The sequence below is a fragment of the Caretta caretta genome, chromosome 3, assembly GCF_965140235.1.
Source record: "Caretta caretta isolate rCarCar2 chromosome 3, rCarCar1.hap1, whole genome shotgun sequence".
In the NCBI taxonomy this organism is placed as follows: Eukaryota; Metazoa; Chordata; order Testudines; family Cheloniidae; genus Caretta; species Caretta caretta.
Genome location: NC_134208.1, coordinates 167,502,237 through 167,520,229, shown reverse-complemented (window position 1 = coordinate 167,520,229; position 17,993 = coordinate 167,502,237). Strand labels below are relative to the sequence as shown.

The 17,993-nt window shown below is 39.5% G+C and overlaps 1 protein-coding gene across 2 annotated transcripts in view; it reads left to right on the top strand.

Annotated features, from left to right (window-relative positions):
* The window catches only part of RPS6KC1 (ribosomal protein S6 kinase C1), a 109,274-nt gene that overhangs the window by 52,661 nt on the left and 38,620 nt on the right, over positions 1-17,993 (top strand). The window contains exons 1-3 of one of the 2 annotated variants that reach the window (XM_048843153.2): positions 193-310; positions 393-514; positions 6,480-6,572. In XM_048843153.2, coding sequence (XP_048699110.2) covers positions 449-514; positions 6,480-6,572 — 159 coding nt within the window. In that variant the 5' untranslated portion in view covers positions 193-310; positions 393-448. Of the gene's footprint in view, positions 1-192; positions 311-392; positions 515-6,479; positions 6,573-17,993 lie in introns of those variants that run through there. The other variant, XM_048843151.2, reaches the window with a different exon arrangement.

The window sequence follows — 17,993 nt, the reverse complement described above, 5'->3', positions numbered from 1 at the left end:
TAAGCAAGTTTTGCCTCTTCTGTTTTTTTAAAGTAGTAATTTATAACCTTTACCGTATATGCACTAATCTGATTTCCATGGATACAGAATCCATTTCACTGCTGCCTCCGGTTCTTAATTTTGTTTCTATGGAAACTGACACCAAATTGGCAAAAATAATGTAAGAGTTTTCATTTACTTGCGTATGTAATGAGGCTTAAACTGTATCTTTGCCAGAATACCCAAATCCAAGAACATGGAATCGAATATTATTGTAGGCTTGGCTATCAGAATCCATGAATAAGGCTGGATCCAAAGACTGCAAAATCAAGTCAGTCTTTCTCCAAGTGTTTGGAAACACTTAAAAAAAAATGAAAACAAAGAACCTCACCATTTTCTGTTACTCTGTCTAGGTGAGTCAAGTCCAACTCGTCGAGAAGCAGTGAAGAAGAAGACCGCAGAATATCTAATGCGTGCTGAAAAAATTTCCAGCCTATACCAGAAATCCTTCTCTGAAGATGGATCAGTTTCTGGGGTAGGCTTCAGTTTCATTTCTCTGAAATTGGATCTGTAAGATTGTCTGTCTGAATTTCTTGGCTTTTAGTTATCTCAAAACTGTTTTTAAAATTAGATAACCTTCTGTATGTACCCTAAACATAGTAGTTCTTTCTGGTAACTTTGTATAGGGTTTAAAAAAAAATTCTTTGGTGCTTCTTGATTTAGTTTACTTTTTGTAATATTATGCAAGATACCTGGTTCTAAAAAGTGCTGTCAGTGGGTTTTAAGTATTTTTACTTCATACTCCGCAGTTTATAAAGTAAACTGAGTTGGAGCATTCAGCAGCTTTTGCCAGCATTAAATTGCTTTTTGAGGTAACTTCCACCTTTTTAAGCTTATATCCTTAGCTGAGCTTACTTGTGCAAAAAAAAATCCTGTTTCAAGACATTCTCAATAGATCTCTACTTTGCCCTTCCCAATCCAGTTCCCCTGGGACCCATCTGTTCTTAGTTTAACCAATTTATTTGAGCATGAGCTTTCGTGAGCTACAGCTCACTTCATCGGATGCATACCGTGGAAACTGCAGCAGACTTTATATATACACAGAGAATATGAAACAATACCTCCTCCCACCCCACTGTCCTGCTGGTAATAGCTTATCTAAACTGATCATCAGGTTGGGCCATTTCCAGCACAAATCCAGGTTTTCTCACCCTCCACCCCCCCACACAAATTCACTCTCCTGCTGGTGATAGCCCATCCAAAGTGACAACTCTTTACACAATGTGCATGATAATCAAGTTGGGCCATTTCCTGCACAAATCCAGGTTCTCTCACCCCCTCACCCCCCTCCCAAAAACCACACACACAAACTCACTATCCTGCTGGTAATAGCTCATCCAAAGTGACCATTCTCCCTACAATGTGCATGATAATCAAGGTGGGCCATTTCCAGCACAAATCCAGGTTTTCTCACATCCCCCCCACCCCCATACACACACAAACTCACTCTCCTGCTGGTAATAGCTCATCCAAACTGACCACTCTCCAAGTTTAAATCCAAGTTAAACCAGAACATCTTGGGGGGGGGGGGGGGTAGGAAAAAACAAGAGGAAACAGGCTACCTTGCATAATGACTTAGCCACTCCCAGTCTCTATTTAAGCCTAAATTAATAGTATCCAATTTGCAAATGAATTCCAATTCAGCAGTTTCTCGCTGGAGTCTGGATTTGAAGTTTTTTTGTTTTAAGATAGCGACCTTCATGTCTGTGGTTGCGTGACCAGAGAGATTGAAGTGTTCTCCGACTGGTTTATGAATGTTATAATTCTTGACATCTGATTTGTGTCCATTTATTCTTTTACGTAGAGACTGTCCAGTTTGACCAATGTACATGGCAGAGGGGCATTGCTGGCACATGATGGCATATATCACGTTGGTGGATGTGCAGGTGAACGAGCCTCTGATAGTGTGGCTGATGTTATTAGGCCCTGTGATGGTGTCCCCTGAATAGATATGTGGGCACAATTGGCAACGGGCTTTGTTGCAAGGATAAGTTCCTGGGTTAGTGGTTCTGTTGTGTGGTATGTGGTTGTTGGTGAGTATTTGCTTCAGGTTGCGGGGCTGTCTGTAGGCAAGGACTGGCCTGTCTCCCAAGATTTGTGAGAGTGTTGGGTCATCCTTTAGGATAGGTTGTAGATCCTTAATAATGCGTTGGAGGGGTTTTAGTTGGGGGCTGAAGGTGACGGCTAGTGGCGTTCTGTTATTTTCTTTGTTAGGCCTGTCCTGTAGTAGGTAACTTCTGGGAACTCTTCTGGCTCTATCAATCTGTTTCTTTACTTCTGCAGGTGGGTATTGTAGTTGTAAGAAAGCTTGACAGAGATCTTGTAGGTGTTTGTCTCTGTCTGAGGGGTTGGAGCAAATGCGGTTGTATCGCAGAGCTTAGCTGTAGACGATGGATCGTGTGGTGTGGTCAGGGTGAAAGCTGGAGGCATGCAGGTAGGAATAGCGGTCAGTAGGTTTCTGGTATAGGGTGGTGTTTATGTGGCCATTGTTTATTAGCACTGTAGTGTCCAGGAAGTGGATCTCTTGTGTGGACTGGACCAGGCTGAGGTTGGTGGTGGGATGGAAATTGTTGAAATCATGGTGGAATTCCTCAAGGGCTTCTTTTCCATGGGTCCAGATGATGAAGATGTCATCAATATAGCGCAAGTAGAGTAGGGGCTTTAGGGGACGAGAGCTGAGGAAGCGTTGTTCTAAATCAGCCATAAAAATGTTGGCATACTGTGGGGCCATGCGGGTACCCATAGCAGTGCCGCTGAAAGGTATACATTGACCCAAATGTGAAATAGTTATGGGTAAGGACAAAGTTCAGCCACCAGGTTAGCCGTGACATTATCGGGGATAGTGTTCTTGACGGCTTGTAGTCCATCTTTGTGTGGAATGTTGGTGTAGAGGGCTTCTACATCCATAGTAGCCAGGATGGTGTTATCAGGAAGATCACCGATGGATTGAAGTTTCCTCAGGAAGTCAGTGGTGTCTCGAAGGTAGCTGGGAGTGCTGGTAGCGTAGGGCCTGAGGAGGGAGTCTACATAGCCAGACAATCCTGCTGTCAGGGTGCCAATGCCTGAGATGATGGGGCGCCCAGGATTTCCAGGTTTATGGATCTTGGGTAGTAGATAGAATATCCCAGGTCGGGGTTCCAGGGGTGTGTCTGTGCGGATTTGATCTTGTGCTTTTTCAGGAAGTTTCTTGAGCAAATGCTGTAGTTGCTTTTGGTAACTCTCAGTGGGATCATAGGGTAATGGCTTGTAGAAACTCGTGTTGGAGAGCTGCCGAGCAGCCTCTTGTTCATATTCCGACCTATTCATGATGACAACAGCACCTCCTTTGTCAGCCTTTTTGATTATGATGTCAGAGTTGTTTCTGAGGCTGTGGCTCCTTTTCTTTTTGCGAATACAGACTAACACGGCTGTTACTCTGAAACCTGTTCTTAGTTTGTTTTTTTTTGCTGCAGTCACACTAAACTGTGTGTGATTGTCAATGACTGCTCCCAGGTAGTAAACATAAAAGTGTCAAACTTTCTGTCTGTCTACATTTGTATCAAGTAAGGACAAAAAGGGCAGAAAATTCTTTTGTCTTATTTTTCACAGCCCTAAGAGCAGTTTAAGGAGAGTATTTCAGTTAAAAAGCAAAGCCTTAGAAAATTCAGATAAAATTAAGCTCCCTAATCCAAAGTAAATCTTAACCTCCACCCACCCCCACTCCTCTCCTCTCCAGTCTTGTTTTGAAGGGGAACTAAGAGACCACAGATACATTTATGGGGACATTCTAAATGAGAAACATTTTGTGAGAGTTAATGTCTTACTACTTGTATCAGTTGTACTTGAGAGAATTGTAACACTGTGGTCTGTTATCTGCATCTGCATAGCAATGAACCACTCTCTTTCAAGAGGTGTCAAAACTAAACTGAGATGTTATGTGAACTACCTGCTGGTTGCCTTTCCTTGGCCAAATGCTCTTGGAAGTGGGGCAAATCTTGACTGAATGCAAACCCAGTATTTTTGGAATCTGAGCAGGGAAACAAGTTGAGGAACCCATTACAGTTTGTATAGTAAAAATTCACTATGGCTGGGTAACAGGAAGAAAGAGGTATTACTGTACAAGGACCCCCAAGGGCAATGGAACTGCCCTCTATCATTTAGTACTGAATTGGACAAATGCCTCCTTTGCAGATCTTAAAGGGATACATCCAGAGAAAAAGGGGAGGAAAGAGAGAAACCTGCATCTCTCCTTGATACCATTCAAAGCTGACTAGCTAGGAGAAGCTTGACTTTAGCTGAGCAAAATTTTGCTCTTGACTTAATCTCCTTCATAGCACAAACTTTGTCCATCTAGTGGCACTATTGTGCTAGTATCTAAGCATTTATTTTATTTTACTTATTCATTCTTGATTTTTGTCTCTTTTCTACTCTTGTGCCAAATAAAGTTTTTTGCTTTTATTTGAGATCATTGGAATTAATTTACATAGATTGTTACATTGGGAACAACCACTGTCCAATGGCCCACAGAGATGGAAACTGAGTTTTGATCAGAAGTGGGAGTGTGGTGACAACTGAGACGCATAAAAGAGCATGTTAAGTGCTGTGAAGAAGGAGGCGGGCATCATTGTGGGCAAAAAGAGAACCAAGGGAATAAAACTGACACCTTGATTTGTCGCTCTCAAGAATTAGGTAACATGGCTGATCTTCTTGTCTACAGCAATCGTAAGAAAACATATGGTGAGAATAGTGACACGTGCCCTCAACTGTTGACATATGTAGTGTTTGATATGAAGTTTGTCTAGATGAGAATGAAGAGGGTGGCTTTTTTTGGACAGTGGTTACTTGCCAGGCTCAGAGGCTCACTCTTTTTCAGGAATGTTTGTCTTGTTATTCTGGATCACAGTTTACCTCTGATTTCCCTTCACTCCTTGCTGTTAGCTCTTTATTTCCATCTGGCAGGGTGGGTTCATCTGGAGTTAGTTTTCCTCAACGGTAGCTGCTGAAGGTGATAGGTTTGGAACTTTCCTTTCCTCCTTGTTCAGGAAACTAGACTTCTCCACAGGGAAAAAGATAAACTTTACAAAAGAGCTTTGCTTCAGTTCAATTATTTTAATCGATAAAGCCACTGGAAGCTGTCTTATTTGTAGGTAGCGGGTTAGGGTCTGTGGCTCTGTGTGGAAGCTGCATACTTGATTTTTTTGGGGGAAGGATCTGATTATTCTTTGTTAGGGCAGGTAAGTGGCTAGACCCTTTTGAAAATATGACTTGTTCAAGTGCCATAGGTGTGCATGGTGATCGGTGGAGCAAGTAAACCAATACAGGTCCCTGACCCGAATTGCGTACACTTGAACCGAATCTCCCCTCCTGCCACAACTGCTGGATAGACAAATGGAAGAGAGCCATCACCTGGCAATCTAACATAGACAAGCAGGTTAGTGCAGAAAGGAGTGTGTTTTCTGTGGCTTGGATTCCTTTCTCAGTGACACAATAGAAGCCATTCTGTGGCTTCTAAAGGGATGGAGCAAGGGATGTTTCTGGCAGGTCTCAGCTGGGTTTCTCCCACCCCAAACCCCTGGGGCACAGCACAACACTGCAGGTAGCCTGTCTTCTTTAGTTGAGCTCGTGCTACAAATTGCAGAATGTATTCCCTTTTCACCACAAGTGCTGTCGGGAGTAAAGTCCAAACTTTAGTTTTCAGGTGAAATTCTGTTACTTCAGGTATGGAAGGAAGTTGGAGAGAATAGCAGGGCTTGTATTCTGCAAGTGTGTGTATATAGCAGTGAACACACATGCCTGACACATAAAATGGGTAAGTTACATACTGATAGGTCACAAAACACAGTGGGGACAAAAATACACGTGTTAACTACTTGAATAGTTAACATGCGCACTCATCTGTTTCAGTGTGACTTATTTCTGGATGGGTAATGCATAGCTACCTTTGGCTAAGGCTGTTTTGGGGATCATTGTGTTGTGTACCTTATTACATCAGGGTTTATGACTGACATGAGTAGAGAGCACTTGCCATCAAACAAAAAGAGCACTGTTAAGAATTCTGTATTTTGTGTTCTTGTAATTTATAAAGCTTCTAATTTCCTTTTTCCTGTCCCTTAAGACCTGAACTATTGTGAATCCAGAATAACTATAAGACTATGATTGATTATTGTTGCCAGGTGGGAGCTCAGCTGTTTGTTACGAAGTTTCATTACCTCTGCAAACCATTGGAAACTATATAAACTCATTTCTTTTTCTATTTTAAAATTTTGAATTCAATGTTATCTTGATTTATTTACTTGCAACTTTTCTTACATTTAAGGACAAACAGAAAAGTTCTCCTTTCATCTCCACTCTCTCTGATTTATGATAAATTTCGTTTCCTTCGGCCTGGCATTTGCTACAGCAGGCAGTCTTCCTTCAAGTACCGCCCTGATTGATGTGTAATCTTTGATATCTTCCATTAGCCTCCAGGATCACTAAGTTCAAGGCCCTCTTGGAACCTAAGGAGCCCTGCCGAGGAACTGAAGGCCTTCAGAGTCCTTGGGGTGATTGACAAGGTAATTCTTCAGTGTCTCTTCAAGAGTTCAGTCATAAATCGACTGCATGCTGACATTTTGTCTTTGAAGCTGTGGATCTTAAGGATATGAAACAAAAGGGGAAAATGACTCAAATGCATCTGCACTTTAAAATAACAAAAGTAGAAGAAAAAAGGCTTTTATCTAAGCAATTCATGTAAGGTCATGCAAAATATATTTGAGCTAAAGGATAAGGTACATGTTTGGTGGCATTCATTAGGATGGGGCCTGCTTTTTGAAAATAATGTCATGGTTACAATACCGGGATAAGGACATGTCGATACATTTTCAGTTTATTAAACTGATGGCTATTTGAAATACAGAAGGGTAAAAATTCATGCACTTTCCCACAGTCAGTGCAATATGGAAACTTGAGGAAGGGGGAACCCCTGTGAAAAAGAGATTTGCTTTCTCTCTTCTTAGAACCTGGAATTCAAATCCCCAGCCAAGGCAGAGATCTAGAAGAAGTCAAACTAATTTTTGACTCATTCAGATAAAATCTCCCAAAATCTCAGGGTAATATCCGACTATCGTGTAAATTGTAATGGACCATACAGATCTTTTGCAAGCCCAATTAAGTGACTGAAAGAATAACAGCTCATAAAGTAGCTGCACTGTTTTGATATCGCTGATTAGTTATCCCCTTACCAAGTACATTTAAGATGATGTATTATTCAGTAATGAGACGACGACTAATTCAACTTGTAATGACTCATTTCCTTGTTGCCACTCCATTCCCCTGATGCCTTTTGATTGTTCCTTGAGTGATCCCTGGCTTGTGTGCTTCGTGTTTCAGGTCACATGACACATTTGTAACTTGTATTATTAAAAATTGCTGCTATACTCTTCGTTCTGAATTTGTTCCTCTTTTGTTAGACTGAACATAGCAATTTGGATTTTTTTTTGCCTATGCTGTTTTAATTGCATGCATAACTATTATGTTGTCTCCTCTGGGCTATATACACACAGATTTTAACCTTGTTTTCACAACATGCAAGGACCTTTTAGCTATAATATCACATACATTGTATCTCCTTTCATTTGATGGCAAGTGTCTAATCTATTCAGTGTTTCTTCCCTGTATATTTATTAAGGAGCAATTGAAAGACCAATTTGATAAGCTGATTATAGCTGTTAGCTGTGTGCATTGTATAAATCTTTAAGACTATGGGGGATTCCAGGAACTACCTAACCTCATAATCCCTCATAAGGAGAGATGGAGCAGGCAGCCTAGGGCCTTAGGAATTGTCCATACCTGGGCATACAAGGCTATGATATTATTGTAAAGAGGTGGAGTAAGACCTCTTCAAATGTCTTTCAGTTTTAAAGACCACAAAATACTGGAAATGCTTAGTAACTTGGAGGTGATGCTCAACACCTTGTAGGGCCAAGCTCCTTTATTCCATGGGCTAACTGAATCTCCCAGCAAGAACAGTGAGGAGTTCTTGTGGCACCTTAGAGACTAACAAATTTATTTGGGCATAAGCTGTCGTGGGCTAAAACCCACTTCATCAGATGCATCTGATCAATAAATAAATACATTTATTAGTCTCTAAGGTGCCACAAGGACTCCATGTTGTTTTTGCTGATACAGACTAACACGGCTACCTCTCTGAAACCTGAATCTCCCAGGTGTCACTAGATTCCTATTTAGCAAGCTTCTAGGTACAAGCCTGATATATCCAGATCCTGGAATCCGAACTTATTCTGCAAAGAGACAAGGTTACTGTGGTAACAAAAAACAAGCGATTTAATATTGGAGACATCAGCATGACATGCATTCTAACAGTGTTTTGTTGTATAGCCAGCCAGCTAGTATGCCATAGTTGGCAGAGTTAAGTTTGAATTATTGTTCAGAGATGGAGCAAGAGGTTTTCAGATATCTGTCTACTTGTATACCTGCTCCCAGGCTCTCAACTCTTCTTCTAAGTTTTAATCTTACTCTGAGATATAGTTTGTTTTTATCATTTGATTATAGCGTCATAAGTGTACCTAGTGTTTTAGGGCAAGTATAAAGTCAATCTCTGCCCCAAAGGAGCTTAATCATACAGTATGTTGTGTGAATATAAAATATGTGTGTGTATAAAACATAATAGTGTTTATTACATATGTAGTACAGGGACAGTGTTTTTACCTTCACTGTAAATCATTGTGTACACTTATGTCCCATTTCTTCATGCACCCCCAATACGCTCACTCTAAGGCTCCAATTTTGGGAGAGCTTAAACATGTGCGTAAACTACTTATGTAACTAGTGACATTGAAAGCAAGCATATTCCAGGGAGTACAAGTGTGTATGTACTACAGACATCAGGTCACAAGTAAATTTATAAATATTAGGTTGTCCAAAGGATCCCGTAATACTCTGAAGTTTCACTCATCACAGAAAAGCAGACACTACTGGGCTAGAGTACATAAATAGATATTCAGCCAGTGCACGGCACAACATTTAGTTTTGGTCAAGGATATGGAGGCAAACCTCTGCTCCTTCTATGGGATCTTTAATATCTCTGCAGAGCAGACAGTCTCATCTCTCACTGCTAAGGCATGGCACAGGGTATAAGGCCTTGTCTATATTACAGGGGAAATTCGATCTAAGCTACGCAATTTGAGTTACGTGAATCGACGTAGTTTAGACCTACTTACCGCAGGGTCCACACTATGTGATGTCGATGGGAGACGCTCTCCCATTGACTCCCCCTACTCTTCTCAATCCGGTGGAGTACAGGGGTAGACAGGAGAGCGATCTGCAGTCGATTTAGCGGGTCTTCACTAGACCCACTAAATCGACCACCGATGCATCAATCTCCTGGTAAGTGTGGACAAGTCCGAAGAGTGCCCATTGCTGCTTCCCTTGTAAAACCACTTCTAGAGCAAGATGTGGGAGAACATCCATATGCAGGAAACACCCTTTGTGTTGTGTGTACCTCTCCAAACCATTGCTACGCTCCTGATCCATTTCAGCAGCTGGTGTGGTCTATATCTGTAACTTGTCAGCCTGTTCCTGGCTGCAAAACAAGATATCCCATGTTAACCGGTCTCCCTCATATGAACTCTTTAAATAGTTTTTGCTCTTCCCTGAACAGGCTTGTGATGTGCTGTTAGCATCTACAGGATGCAGTGTCCTCTTAAAAATGAAACAAATGGCATCTCAAAAGCAGGGTTTTCTGAGAAATAGGTACTTTAACACACACTGTATTGTGTGTTGTAGTGCTTGAGTACAAATCAGCAGGCTCGTGACACTTTGGTCTTGTCTCAGTTGTAGCCACGTGGGAGCATCCATTTGCAACATTTAGCCCAAACCATATTATAATGTGTTTTGTCTGTGAAGAAGGGGCAAAATCATGTGACAGCCTGATCTTTCAGAACTGTAGCACAGTTGCCTTAAAGTAGTTTATAATGGTTTGGGACACAACATGGGGTAACTAGGTTTGCATCACACAGAGCTTTTTCTGATGAATTCCGAATCTTTGTTCTAGTCATGATACAACTTCCTTGGTATTAATAACAATAAGTGTGCTAATGGAGATGGACTAATGGAATTTTTACCACTGTGGTGTCTAACTTTGCTCAAACAAATCTAGATGATAATACAGTAAAAATGCTGGTGACCAGTCTATATCCTAGTGCTCCCACTGTTGCTAGATGTCGTGGAGTTGCAACAGTGGTATACCAGTGATGACGCAGAAAAAACAGCTTCTCTGGAATTTTGCTCAAACACTGCGAGAGTCCCTGGTTGGATATGCTGCCAAGATTGTAAAAAGGAAATGGGGCGACTTTTTGTGTGTGTGTGCGCCAACTGAGATGCCCAGAAAGGGCCTGATTTTCAGAAAATGGGGTGCTCATCATTTTCTGAAATGCTGGCTCCTTCAAGCTGGGCACCCAAAACCAATAGTCAATTCTGGAAAATTCTGGCCATGGCTTTATCTTATCTTTTTTCATTTGGGCTGTTTGCTTCAAAAGTAAGCGGTGTGCTGCTTTATTTGCCACAGGCTTTTATATTTTTAAAAGGGGAAGGGCCCCCCTGTGAATAGATTTTTGTTGTTGTTGTTGGTTTTTTTTGGGAAAATGGTATTTTAATCTAATGAAAAAATGAGGCTCTTGTCTTTTGAATGTTCAGGGCTCGAATCTATTGTGAATATGTGAGTGTAACTCCTGTGAGCATGAATGTACCATGCCAAAGAGTGGGCTTGTGTGTGTGTCTTGCTATAGATACCCCCTGACCAAATGTAATCAGTTACATGAGCACAATAAAGCATCTTAAACTTGCAGATTTCTTTTTGAAGTAGAAAACTTTTTTCTTTCAAAACTTATTCAGTAAAAAATATTTCTGTGTTGCAGAATCTATGCTGAGTTTCTGCCCCCCAAGCAACTCTTTACTTTGAAACTATAATCAGCCCCTGAAGAAACTGATTTGCTGTGGTACTGCAGACACCTTAACAATGCTGTTTCAAGCCCAATGTCTTATTCTTTAGTGGGCAACCCTCTGTTATTTAGATTCATTTTGTTTAAAGATTCATCTTGTATCCCTTAAAAGCAGAGTTCATTAAGCAAGGACTATGCTACTATAAGCAATGTCTCATCACTTTTTTCCCCAAACAGCCAAATTTGATGTAGTTGGTATTGGTGTAAATCTGGAGTAACACAATTGGCTTCAGTGGACTTTTATCTGGATTTTCCCTGATGATTCTGATATCAGTAACAGGCTCAATCTGCCAAGACTTGTGTGAATTAGGTTTATTGTTCAATAGATTCATGGTTAAAATGTATATAACATAATCTGAAACACTAAGAATTAGCAAAAAGAAAAGGAGTACTTGTGGCACCTTAGAGACTAACCAATTTATTTGAGCATGAGCTTTCGTGAGCTACAGCTCACTTCATCGGGTGCATACGGAGTTTCCACGGTATGCATCCGATGAAGTGAGCTGTAGCTCACGAAAGCTCATGCTCAAATAAATTGGTTAGTCTCTAAGGTGCCACAAGTACTCCTTTTCTTTTTGCGAATACAGACTAACACGGCTGTTACTCTGAAACCTGTCACTAAGAATTAGAACACTATCATCAGTGGTCCTGATAAAATTAATTGAGAAGTCTTTAAACAGGGTTCTCACATGGATGTAAATCTCTCTCTGTAATTTTTCTGAAGAACTGAAAAAAATCTCATTGCCACTATATAACTTTACTTCATTACAAATATTTGGTTTTCTGTTCAGTGTTACTCTGTATGTGAGAAATCACACCCCCAATGTTAAATTATTATGCTCTATTTCTAGGGACAAGTCACCATGACGCCCAAATCAGTATTATTAATTATTTAAAAAGTATGATATGATTATTACTTATATCAGCCTCAAAAGAGGAAATGCCGAAAAAAAAGGCACAATGTAAAGAACACATGTGGTGCTTATTGCATAATGCATTTTTTTTAAATATGCTGCAGCACCATAGTTAGTTGAATTCCACAGGTTATGGTTAGTTTAATTGAGTTTAATTAAAGGGTAGGAAAAATGGGCTTGTGTTATGACAGTTCCTCTGTTGTACATGAATGTTTAATATTGCAGTAGTTATGACTTAGTCCATGTTTACTAATTCCCCTTAGAAGCGTAAGTATTTTAATCCTCAGTTTTACTTTGAGTAGAGTTTAAACAGTACTGCAGTTGCACAATTTATATTGACATCAGCTCATATTTTGGCATATGGCAGTCAGATAAACATTCTGCTAAATTTTGATGATCTTCCTCTCCCCTAACATTAGTTATGGGTTTGTACAGTAACTGTGAGCATAAAAGATTTAGAGAAAATGTAGCTGCAACAATCGCATGACTATTTGAATTCACATATTACCTCTATTGTGGCATTATGATGATGATAAGAACCAGAAAGAGAAACAAGTCTGAAACTAATTTTTGTTTACAGTTAAACTGACTAGTTGTATTTTCATTGCCCAACACATAACACAATGGAAACAAATGTCATAGTTGTTAAAAAGCAGATTAAATATTTACAATTTGATTAATCTAGTTATTATTAATAACGTAAATAAGAAAACTTGTTTTAAGAGTAGTTTTTTGTAATCTGAGTGTTTTAAATGACTATCTTGTTTTATAGCAATTTCAAATCTATGATAATAATCATAGACGTTAAAGATGGAAACGTTGTATTTGGATCACTCAATCCATTTCGCTGTCATTACAGAATTGTTTCCTAAAATACATTTTAATATCTAGTCTAGTTTTAGGTCCCAAGACTTGGAGCTTCCACCACTTTCCTAAGGAAACTGTTTTACAACCTAACATATCTCACAGTTAAGAAGAGTCTCATCTCTTCTGCTATTCAGCCTTTTATTTTCCATAGTTTCATTCTATTATTCCTAGCTCTATCCAGTTTATGAAATTTAAGAAAATAATCTCACTCCTTGGAGTTTACACACTTGACATATTTAATATGTTTTCGCTTAGCCAAACTATACACACACAAGTTTTTGAAATCTTTAATCATACTTCAGTCCCTTATAGCTCTCTGATCACTTCTGTTGCTCTTCTCTGAACTCCCTCAGATTTGTCAATAACTTTCTGGTAATATGGTGCCTGGAATTGACTGCAGGTGCAGTTATACAACAATTGTACAGACAGAGATTATTACCTCCCTGCTCTGACATATTGCCTTGGGGTAGGCAGTGTTGAATCACCCGCGCTTGCCTTTATAATCCCATCACACAGCAAACTAATGTATTTGCTCTGTTAACCCTCCCGTAGGTCTTGCTACTGGTTCCCAGACGTCCCCTCCCATTGAGTATGTGTTTAAGATTATTTCTCCCCTTATGTATTGGACTGCATGTTTTCATCAGAATCTTTTTTTTTTTTAAACTTGCGTTTCTAAACTCTCTAAGTCCCTCTGTATTTCAGTACTCGCTGCAAATATTTGTTGTACTATTGACTTGATTTCATGTAATTAATAAAGATGCTAAATAAGAACAGTCTAAAGAACAGTTTCTTCTAACTCAGAAGACTAACATAAATTTAACCCCTTATCTCCACTCCCCACCCCGCCCCCCAAATCAAGAATCTAACAATGCATGTTTAATTTCTCTGGTTCATTATAGGCCATCTGCCAGCTTCCATGTAGAAGTAGTTTGTTCTTTGGGAAAAGGACCTCGTCTTACTAAATGCTAATAAGTTGCTTAGCACAGTTGATGCTTTATATTTAATAACTATCTGATCATGGATGATACCCTGTAGTATAATCCACTGGATATCCCCTCCGGCTTGATATTTTGCCACATATAATTTTTGGCTAATTTCCAGTCTATTTCAAGGGAGTAAGCTTTCACCTTTTACAGCACAACTAAAAGTCTAAAAACATAAGTGAGTTTTCATATTTTCTGCTCTCTGGCACTTTCAGTAATTAAACCAATAGAGTTTTTCTTTTGTTAACTATAATATTGCTCATCAAGAGACTCCACAAAGCATAAATTAATTATGGATAATCACTAAAAAAAAGGGGGATAACTGAAGGCATCACACTGACTCCACAGATAGTGATGAGCACTAATCTGTTTTTTTCACAAGTATCAGCCAAGTGCTTTACTAAAGTTGCCTTCTTGGCTCTATAATCTTTGAGTGCATGCATGTGTGTGCAAGTATAAAACAATATAAATAAAGATGGGGGGTAGAGCTGCTCTGAAAACTGACTATATTTAGTGGCAAAGTAAATTTCTGTTAAATAGACCATTTACTCTGATTAGCCTTGCACAGCCAACACAGCTGAGGGAGAGTAAGGTGAATTTTATTCCTACTTCTGAAGCATCAACAAAATTATGTAGCAAATTCTGGTCAGTTACCCCTGTGCAGTCTCTTGGATGGCAATGGAATTTCACAGGTATCACTGAGGTTATTACTTGACTTTTTAGTCCTGGAAGTGATAAGCAAACAAGAAAAAAAAATCCAGCGTGGTCATCAGATCCCAACTTGAGTTTGCAGGATTTGTGGTTCGAAAAACGGTGTCATAAACGGAGCATATTTGGTCTGGAGTTATACAATAAGCATAGAACCCAGTGATGACGTTATTGCACATTTATTTTCAGAGTAGAACTGCAATTCAGTAACAGAGGATAAAGCCAGCTTTTTAAAGTATACTCTAGGTGGTAGCCTTATCTCCAAAAACCTTAAACGACCAGGATAAGTAGTTAAAATTGGTAATGCATTTTCATTTGATTATACAGGAGGTATTTGTAGCCCACATCAGCACACTTTAACCCACTTTTTTAGGAAGCCATTTTTTAATTTATTTTAATAAATGTTGGTCAAGTAAATAGAACAAACTCAAGCTCGTGTAACTATGTTAGGTTTCAGAGTAGCAGCCGTGTTAGTCTGTATTCGCAAAAAGAAAAGGAGTACTTATGGCATCTTAGAGGCTAACAAATTTATTTGAGCATAAGCTTTCGTGAGCTAAAGCTCACTTCTGTAGCTCACGAAAGCTTATGCTCAAATAAATTGGTTAGCCTCTATGGTGCCACAAGTACTCCTTTTCTTTTTGTAACTATGTTGTGTTCTGTTCTGAAAATGTGTAGGATTGAAGCAGCAACAGCAGTAGATTAAAACAAGGCAGAACCTAATTGCAGTTGGTAAGGTGACTGCATTTCTGTTGAAAACCACCCGAGAGAGAGCAGTGCATTTATAGCAGCTCTTAGTTGATCCAGTAGTGTCCCTTGTGACCTTGGTTGGGTGTTTTATAGGGTGACTAATGGCTCCCCATGTTCTCTTTTTCTGGTGACTTGCCTATTGCCTGCCTCTGGGTTTGTGATTCCCCTTATGCTGACTTCTGCAATATTCCTTCAGTCTCTTATCTCAAGGCTTTGATGCATATGTTCTGAAGGTGGCCACCGTGACTTTGGGTGGCAGCAGATGGTAAACCTTCAGGCTGCCACCGGCTATACTGGTGTTAAGTTGGAAACTTAGCGTTTGATGAAGAATCAGTAGTGCATATGAAAGAGCTTTTACTGCAGAAATATCTTTTAATTAAAAAAATTAGCATACTGAAACACTTGCTAATTTCTATGCATGTAAAGAATCCTAAAATTACCTGTTTTCTTAAAGCTAAACTATGGTTATTGACAAGTTAGATTTTATTATTTCTCAAATTTTTTGTACATAATATATTTAAATAGTTGTGTGTGTTTGTTTGTAAACTGAGCTGTTGGACACACTTATAAATCAATTATCTGAAGGTCTTTGAAGTGCAATTATTTTTAAGAGTAGTTTCACCTAACATCAGAATTAACTTCCAGTTTTAAAAATGAAATGGGAAATCTTGCTTACAAACCCACAAAGAACTGGTACGTTATTACCTTAAGTATTACTGATTCCCCCTTTGTTGTAGTAGCTGGATGGCAATAATTCCTTGTTTATATGCATTTTGGGACACTGCATGGCTGCCTGGGAGAGCTAAGATACTGTACAAAGCACACTTGAGTGTGCTGATGAAAGTATTTATTTGGCCTATTGGCAATGCTCTTTTCCTGTCAACTTTCTGTGTCTTTTTGAATTGGCTCTTGTAGCACTGCCTACCTATGTTTTTTTTTCTTTCTTGGTGGTAACATGCTATATTGGAGGATTTTAAAGCCTAAAACAATAGCACATTAGTATGACAAATAGGGTTTGCATAGTCTCGTTTTGTATCACAATCCCACTTGCCGTGAATGGCGAATGTCTGGCGTAGCACTTGGTTGCCTCCCTTTTGAGGATGGATGTGGATGACGGTTAATTGTTATAAGGTATTAGACGTCACAATTCACGCTACAGTCATCCTTACACAACAGCTTCCATCAGCATCCGAAATCCAGGAACAGATTTGCTTCCTAACATAACATAAGAGAAGTGCCTGTACACAATCTGCTGTTGCTGATACTCCTGATGCCATCGCTTTGGATAGAGTATTGAGACAAGGAACATGCTATGGAACTTCATGTTCTCAAGTCGCGCTTGTTCATGGGGGAGCTCACTGACCCTGGTTGTTCTGTGTTCTGAAGGGAAATCCTACCAAAAATCCCTAAGGAACATACATCTGCACTCTCCTCTGCAGTGGGAGAGGGATGTGGAGGAATGCCAGTATACATAACTCCTACTGTGACAATACCAGTAAACAATGTTTGGCCCCAAAGTCTGAGGAGCGAAGCCTCTGATGTTGAGAGCAAGTCAGTGCTTAATCCACTGGATATATGTTTCATCTTTGCAAAAGTACCTTACAGCACTAGTCCTGCAAGGTAGCCCAGAGGAGGTTGTTTTTTTTCTGCTGTATAAATATAATGCTTTGTAGAGTAGATGTACTGGAGTCTAAATAAAGTGGTTGTGCCTCTTTCTTTCTCTGGCTCATCCCCTTTTGGATTTGCATGCTATTTGCATGTTATGGTAATGCCAATAATAGTGTGGTAATTACCCATTTTTGTAACTTGTGCAGATAGGCCAATTATGGACTACGTTTTGATAAATTGCATGAGCATACGTGTTTCAGTACAATGTTAGGGCCCTACTCTGCAGTTATTTCAAAGTAATTATATATAACCTAGATCTACCCAGTCAACTTTGGCTAAATGGATGACACTAGGAGTTTCTCTAAACTTCCATCATGACAAAATAATCACTTATGCCAAGATATAGAGGTACTTAATAAATGGTAATTCTCTATCAAACAAAATGGAGCCATGGATTATTTTCAAATCTGTGGAAACTGTTTTCAGCTTTGAGTTAAACAGAGAAAACAAGACCAAACAGGAGTGAGTATAATGCTTGCTTGGGGAGAAAAAGTGAAGGAATGGTGGGTGGTTGGAGAGACTGGTGAATCAGTCTAACTAGTGAACCTCAGCAACGCGGAACTATTATCTGTTAAAACCTGTTCTGTTACGGATGAAAAAGAGTAGCTGCTAGTCTTTGTGATGTTGTAATATAACAGCTGAAGCTAGCCCGTAAGGGGCAGGTTGTCTGCTTTATTTCAGCTAGTGGCAGTCATTCTATATGTTACTACAGGGCGAAGAGTCGGAAGTCTGCTCTGTTACACCACATGTTAATACAGTTCTGATAAGCAAGTGTGAAACATGAAAGGGAGGAATACATTAATTGTATTTGTGCAATAAGGTATGCCATCAAAGGTAATTATTTCATGACAGTTTTAGTTATAGCACTTGTTTTATCATGAAATAAAATATGGCTTTAGGAGCCTTTTATTGGAAAGACAATTGTATCAAATTAGTACCAAATTAGATTTTTGCCTTTACAAAGGTGAGCAAACCCATGAGCAGTTTTTAAATTGGTGTGTTGTATTCTACAAATGAACAAATCCTGTCTGAGGGTTAAAGAAGCGATTATTTTGTCCTTTATGCTGACAGCTTCATTACTGATTGGCCTA